Consider the following 7,570-nt stretch of genomic DNA (forward strand, 5'->3'; position numbering starts at 1 on the left):
TTCAAGAAAATAACGCTAATTTTTAGCTAGGTGTTAATGGTACAAGTAATTATTTTTAAATTTATCTGCTATATCATCAGAGATTGTACCTTACCGGCAGTATATCAACCCTCCAAGCTATGAAGGCAGAAAATCTATACAATATCGATGAAGTTAAGAATCTTCAATAACAGAAAATTAATATTTTCAAATTAAAATTATTTCTTGAAAAAAAAAGATCCTACTCCATCTTCACCCTATTGGGAATCGAACCACAAAACTTCTGATGTCCGATCAGGTGCTTTTCCAATTAAGCTATTAGAGGGATCAGAATAAGAACTCTTAATTCAAGAAAATAGCGTTAATTTTTAGATAGCTGTTAATGGTACAAGTAATTAATAAAATAAAAGTATGCATCATCATTTTAATTTGAAAATATTATTTTCCATCTAGTCTTATTAAGACGTTAAGCATTTTCTGCTTTAGAAGATTCTTAACTTAATCGATATTGTGTAGATTTTCTGCCTTCATGGTTTGGAGGGTTGATCCACGGTAAGGTACTATCTCTGATGATATAGCAGATAAATTAAAAAATAATTTATTATAATCATGTTATTCAAATTTCGCATTTCACTAACAATGATTTATTAATCGTATGCCGCAATAATAACCTTCCACATCTATCGCTGCAGAAGGTTCTACATTTTTTACGGACACGAACCAACAAGAGATCCTTATATTTTTTATTAGCCTACAACTTTTTTCTTAATATTTAGATGGCGTTACCTTTCGTCCAGTGCATGACATCCTTTATTATGGTGTTTTATGAACCTTAAATGTTGTTTTTCTAAAAGCAAGAAAGAGTTATTACCATCCTTTAATTTGGGATTTAGTGCCAAATTTGTAATTAGAAGGTAAAATTCATTAACAAAATGCTTTTAATTTTGATGTATTAAAATTGTTCACCTATATTATAGTATTATACTATTCAAAACATGATATAATATTCTGCAGATTAAAGAAGCTTAGTAATGACATCATAAATTATTTCCGACAAAATAAAATTTGATATATTATGATGATTTGATTAATGATTGAGGTTTGGATAAGAGAGAAAATTTGGGTTTATAAATGAAAAGCATTAAACGATGTATAGAATTCCTGAAAATAAAACCAAGTATAAAAAAAATGATAAAGAAGAAAAAAAAACTTTGGACAAAAATAAAAAAGAGGAAAGAAAAATAAGTTGGCAAAGAACCGAATTCCCTTACTTCTCTTTTTTGTATTGCTTTCGTATTTTTTATTTTTATCATTATCAAATCACAATAAAAAAACATTTGTAAATAATATTCACCAACGTTTTAGTACTAATATAGCACCTTTATCAAGGCAAGAAAAATTTAAGCAGGTAGGTGCATCAACGAAACAACGACGCTCACCCTTTGATTTGTTGCTGTAACCTACCTGCTCAAATTTTTCTTACCTTTTGATAAGGGCGCTGTATGAGTACCGAAAAGTTGGTGAATGTTATTTACAAATGTTTTTTATTGTGATTTGATAATGATGAAAAAAAATAAGAAATAAAAAAAGAGAAGGTAGGGGATTTAGTTGGTTGCCTTCTCATTTTTCTTTCTGCTTTTTCATTTTCGTGCAACATTTTTTTCTTTTTAGAAAATTTTGTTTAAGAGAACTTTTTTCAAATTACAATAGGAACATTATATGGTAGTTACCCAAATTTGGTTTTTGAATTCTTGGTTTTATTTTCAGGTATTCTATATATTAACTTCATTATTGAACGTTAAATAAGATTTAAAATTTGATTTTAGTCTACTTTAAATTACCTAAATTTTAAACGTTACACATTTTAAATTCGCAGTCGTTTTTCGATCCAATGCCCATCTTTTTAGGCAATCTCATTGCTTAGACCGAAACTGGAACCGAACTAACATCGTTAGGCTAAGGCGAAAAAATTAATAAAATTCTTGTTACACCTATAAATACGCATAGAGAAAGAAGATAATTTATAATTCTTCATAGAGGAAAAATAATATTGCTTATTATTGCATCAAGAAAAAATTCCCCATTTATTAATTAAAAGAATCTCTGACTATTGCCTTCAGTTATTTTCTCCTCTACGTTATGTATCAAGTCATTGATGACTAAAGTCCATTTTTTATTAAGTTTCCGTACAAAATACCAATCGAGATATATCGCCATGTGATTAACTTTCTTAGACTTACATAATAACTATCTCCTCGATAAGGTTTGTAAAGTTGATAAACGATCCACAGTGAATGTCGAGAATTATCAGCGACAAGGCCTAACAGTTTGAAATGTTCATCGTAAGTTCGTCGATTTGTGTAAATGTTTTTGGTGTTTTCACATTTACTGTTATATCCGTCTTCTTTTATATCCGATACAAATTAAGTTATTGGAAAAGAAAAGGAATTCGTTCACCATCCACTCACTGGTTATTTGGAAACTTTGAAGATGCAATTCTTGGTCGGTTGTCTGTTGGCAATCTCCTCGGTAAACTCCACAAGGAAGCAGGAGATGAGCCATTTATTGGAATTTACATAATGCATAAACCATTTTTCCTGATTAGAGATCCAGAGCTGATTAAACAAGTTTTCGTGAAGGATTTTCAATTCTTTCAGAATCGTTATTTTGCTTCAGAAAAATCCAAAGACCTTATTGGTAGCACTGGAATCTTTTCTATTAACAATCCTGAATGGAAATATTTGAGAATGAAGCTTTCGCCAGCTTTTTCTAGTGGAAAACAGAAAAAACTTTTCTCGCTGATGATAGAGTCTTCGGAGAATATGAGAAAGTTTCTTCGCGGACATTTTAACGAAAGTGGAGAAGTGCAAAATTTCGATACTAAAATGGTGTCTGTTAGATACGTCATAGATGTTATATCTTCCCTTGCTTATGGAGTGAGAACCAATTCCTTTGGAAATGATGAAGAATTTTTCAACCGGAGTAAGTATGCAAAAGTTATGTAAAGAAAGTTGGAATAAAATTTTTGTAAAGAGCCTTCCAAACCTAAGTTCTTCAAAAATAAAACAAATTAATTTCGCGCTCGATAATAGGTTACCGCGTACTTAGCGTTCGGACATATTTAGATCTCGTGCTCGGATGTTTATTCTTTCAACTCGAAATGCTCCAATGAAACTTTATCAACAAAATCTTTATAGATTTTCGGATTTTCCTTTTTATACAATTTCTGATAGATAAAGCAAAAACTCCTACAAGTCTTCTTTTAGACTTTTTATGTATCACGTCTTTTCTTTGTTGTATCATAAAAAAAGAGTGATAAGAGCAATGTTATAGATCTTATAGCTACAATTCTTCTCTTAATCTTTTTAACTTATCAACCAGCATTTGGCTGAAAATTATAATTGTCGACTTATTCATTTTCGATGCGTGTGCAACCAAAAAGACGAGTCTTATTAAAGAATGGTTTGACAAAATTGAGATATTTTGAAAAGCGTTCATTCTTTTTTTAAACTTTTTTCACGTATCTGCCATATTTACGGACGGACGGGCAGATGGACGAAGGGGCAGACAGACGCCATCGCCAAAACTTGATTTTCGGCATCAGGAGGTCTCAGAACGTGGAGATCCGTTGTAAAACTAAGTTGTGAAATTTAGAACAATTCTTAAACGGTTTTGGAAGTATGTTACACACGTTCAACCAACTTTATGCTCGTTTTGCATTTAATCGGTATTGCGCGGGAAATCTTAAGAGAACTCTTTGAGCAATCGAGAATGCATGAGAATTTTTTTAAATCTTTTGACTGAGTGCAGACAAAGGTCAGGTGGTGTGGAGCCTTCGGACATATGCTCCTATGTGAGCAACGAATAATCCATTGGGCACAAAATTTGGCGACGTCTTTACGACATCGTTATAACATCTTTACGACAACTTTACGACATCCTATGTCCATATCGGTAAGGTTTCTTTACGATATTGTAAAAGAGCCGTATGATCTGACGATGTCTTTACGATATCGCAAAGACACCGAAACGACATGGACATAAGATGTCGTAAAGATGTCGTAAAGATGTCGTAACGATGTCGTAAAGACGTCGCCAAATTTTGTGCCCACTGGGAAGCCTCTGAATCCAAAAGCCGTTGACTTTAGCCGACGAGCAGGATCGAAAATCTCGGAATTGATTAAAAAATGTTGTTATTGTCCCAAAATTTGTGTCTGTATAGTGAGAAATCTATTAATATTAAAAAAAAGACAATAAAATCCGTATTATATTTCAAGAACGCTTAGACAAAATAATTTTTTTAAAATCATTATCATACTGTAAAGATACAAGTTTCTCAATGCTGAAAAACATTATTACTTCATTTAGGCAATCAAATTTTAATGTCAACCTTTTTTTAAATATTATTTTCGTGTTATGTTGAAAATATATTAATGATTAAGTAGTCGAAAAAATGTACATAACTCATGGAAAATAGCGAGATAGTCGATTTCTTAAATTTTTCACATTCAAGGTCGTTTCGGCTGTGTAAAAGTATTTTAATAAAATATTTTTATACGTGTATAAACTTAATTATTCCAAAATGTGATTCATTCTGTTTCAATTTTATAAAATTGGTTTGATGTCACATTTAGGGAGTGGTCTCACGGTTTTTGATACACACAGGAACATGTGTGTGTGTGTATTCAATTAATGGGTATTGATAATGGCGTCGATTATCAAACTAATTTTTATGTATGAGAAAATTTTCAATGCTTTGTTTTACATGTTTTTGTTAAAAAACATTTTATCTTTTTTACAACAATAATTTATTATTTGCTGTAAATAATAATTATGACCGTATTTACACGCATATAAGCCCAAATTTTTTTTGGTTGACGGAGCTCTTGAATCGGGGTAAGGCTTATGATCGACGGCAGCTTATAAATGTTTTTTCCACTACCCCGAAGTCTCGCTTTCAGTCAAGTCTCGTGAATGGGGTGACTGAAAGCGAGAGTTTGGTGTATTTCGAGTTTCCAGAATCGAAATGTAGCTTATAATCGTGTGCGCGTTATATGTGTGTAAATACAGTATATTATAAGAACTTTATTTAGTAAAGAAAAAGAAAAAACTTGGTCAGTTTTCTGTTTACAGGTCGTGAACCTTTTAAACCATCCTTCATAGGGACAATTTTTCGCTTTGCGAACTTTTTTTTCCCGCTTCTCTCAAATTTCATCAGTTTTTTTAAAAGTGGTATATTAGGTAATTCTACGAATTATTTTCGCACTTTGTTTTGGGATGTGATGAATCAACGAGAAAATTCAGGAATTAAACGAGGAGATTCCATTGATACTTTATTGGAAATAAAACACGAGAGGGATCAGTTAGATTTCGGTAAGGCCATTAAATTCAATATTCGATTCAATAAAACAAAAAATTATTTTTACAAATGTGTTTGGAATTTCAATAAAATATATTTCTATAGATATTCCGGATGATACACTTTTGGCGCAGCCAGTTATTTTCTCTATAGCTGGCATCGAAAGCAGTTCTATAACAATTGCACTAACACTTATGGAATTGGCAAAAAATCTTGATCTTCAACATAAAGTAAGAAAAAATGTTCAAGAAGAGTTAGAAAAACACGGATTTTCTTATGAAGGCATTCAAGGAATGAAAATTTTATATCAGGCCATTTCTGAAACTCTGAGGCTTTATCCCCCTGCGCCAATTATTGACAGGGTTGCATTGCAAGATTATAAAGTAAGGCATTTAAATGTATTATTATTATTAAACTGTTTGTTTATTATTTTTTTCAAGTATTCCAATTATGAGGTTTTTAAAAATGAAATAGTAGGTATTTCTGAGGATCGAAAAAATACAAACAAGTATATAATGAAGTATAATTTTTGCTTCTTTTTTCAGTTGTTCTTAAATTCAATTCTCGCTTACCCAGTAAATTGAAGGTGAAATTTTTAAAACTTGATTAGAAATACTTAAACATTGTGCAAGACAAGTAGATAAATAAAGTAATTAATAGCGTTCATGAATATTGGAATGAAAATTTGAAATTAAAATTAACTTTTTATAACATGAAATATAAAGATTGAAATGAAACATCAAAATATTATCAAGTGAACTTGGAAAACCAATGCAGAAGTATCGAATGGTAAAAGCTGAAGCTGCTGCTACTGCATACATTTAGTATATTTAAAATAGTAAAATAAATTTAAATTTAAATGAGGGATTCATTTAATAGATTTCTTCATTAGATTCCTGGAACAAACATCATATTAGAAAAAGGTACGGCCGTTTATGTAGCTCTCAATGGCCTTCATGAAGATACCAGATTTTATAAAGATCCATTAAAATACGATCCCGATAGATTCAGTGCGGAAAGGAATGGTGATATTGTTCCTTGTACTTATATTCCTTTTGGAGTTGGTCCCAGAGCTTGCATAGGTTTGAGTTATAATTAAAAATTTTATTTTTTACTTAATAATGCTGATGTAATGTGATAACTAAAAGTTAATAAATAATCATTTTCAGGAGAGCGAGTTGGAATGCTGCAAACAGCGGTTGGATTGGCAACAATACTACAAGACTATGAAGTTGCTTTAAGCCCTTTGTACAAATATGGATTAAATCCACGAAAAATTTTTATTCAACCGACCGATGGAGTCAAATTAGATTTCAAACAAGTTTCCAGCTAGGATAAATAAATTCTGCTCGTATTTAGAAAATACATTTTTAAAGAAAATTAAATAAATGTGAAATAAAATTCTTAGATAGACTGTTATAAATGTAACTTTTTCGAATTTTCATATAGTATTTAAAATTACAATTTTTAAAATCTTGAGTCAATTGCTTCAATAATTATAATTGATTTAAAAGAAAATCGGTATTAATTTTTAATTAAAGTAATAACTTTAATACAATAAAAGCTTATACAATTAATAGTGCATCAAGAAATTTTCCCCATTAGTTAATCATCGAAAAATAACAATGCTATTGTTATAAAAATATGAAATTAATAAAAACCTATATTTGGCACTTTCACATAGAACTTTTTTCTTCATTTTAGCGCATCTAAATTAATTTTTCTTCAGATATTGTACTCAAATTCGGGGTTTTCTTATGCCTTAATAGCTAATTAATTGATAAAAACATTAGATAAACATAACCAAAATTTTGAAATTTTTTTGTTGGATAGCTAAATATGATAATGAAATTTAATTTTCCAGTTATATATGTTCGATTCTGTGAAAAATACTTTATTTATTCCATCATAAAAACCTGATATGGATAATTTTTTAGAAAATAATGAGTTGCAAATAAACTTGTACATAAATTATTCAAATTTAAAGCAAATCCCTGGCAGACCGAATGGAGCCTCTAAAAAGTACCCGCAAAGACCCCATTGTGTCCCTATTCGATTCCTTTTTAGAAAACGCGAAAAAACAGCAAAATCAACTTTTAAATTGTTGAAATTCGGATTCTACGTTAAAATTCTCAACAAAAGGTCACGGAATAATCGCAACAGTTTTTTTCTGCAACGGTAAAAAGTTGAAAAAAATATAAGACGTATAACGCCTGTTGACTGCTACACTTC

The 7,570-nt window shown here is 30.4% G+C and overlaps 1 protein-coding gene across 1 annotated transcript; it reads left to right on the forward strand.

The window, feature by feature from the left end:
• The first annotated feature begins 2,288 nt into the window (after window positions 1-2,288).
• On the forward strand, window positions 2,289-6,795 carry LOC117178140 (cytochrome P450 6k1-like). The gene is made up of 5 exons (XM_033369401.1): window positions 2,289-2,961; window positions 5,113-5,352; window positions 5,444-5,721; window positions 6,231-6,420; window positions 6,508-6,795. The coding sequence occupies exons 1-5, from the start codon at window positions 2,313-2,315 to the stop codon at window positions 6,669-6,671; spliced, it is 1,521 nt and encodes a 506-aa protein (XP_033225292.1). The 5' UTR covers window positions 2,289-2,312; the 3' UTR covers window positions 6,672-6,795.
• The last annotated feature ends 775 nt before the right edge of the window (window positions 6,796-7,570 follow it).

The sequence above is a fragment of the Belonocnema kinseyi genome, chromosome 8 (genome assembly GCF_010883055.1).
Source record: "Belonocnema kinseyi isolate 2016_QV_RU_SX_M_011 chromosome 8, B_treatae_v1, whole genome shotgun sequence".
In the NCBI taxonomy this organism is placed as follows: domain Eukaryota; kingdom Metazoa; phylum Arthropoda; class Insecta; order Hymenoptera; family Cynipidae; genus Belonocnema; species Belonocnema kinseyi.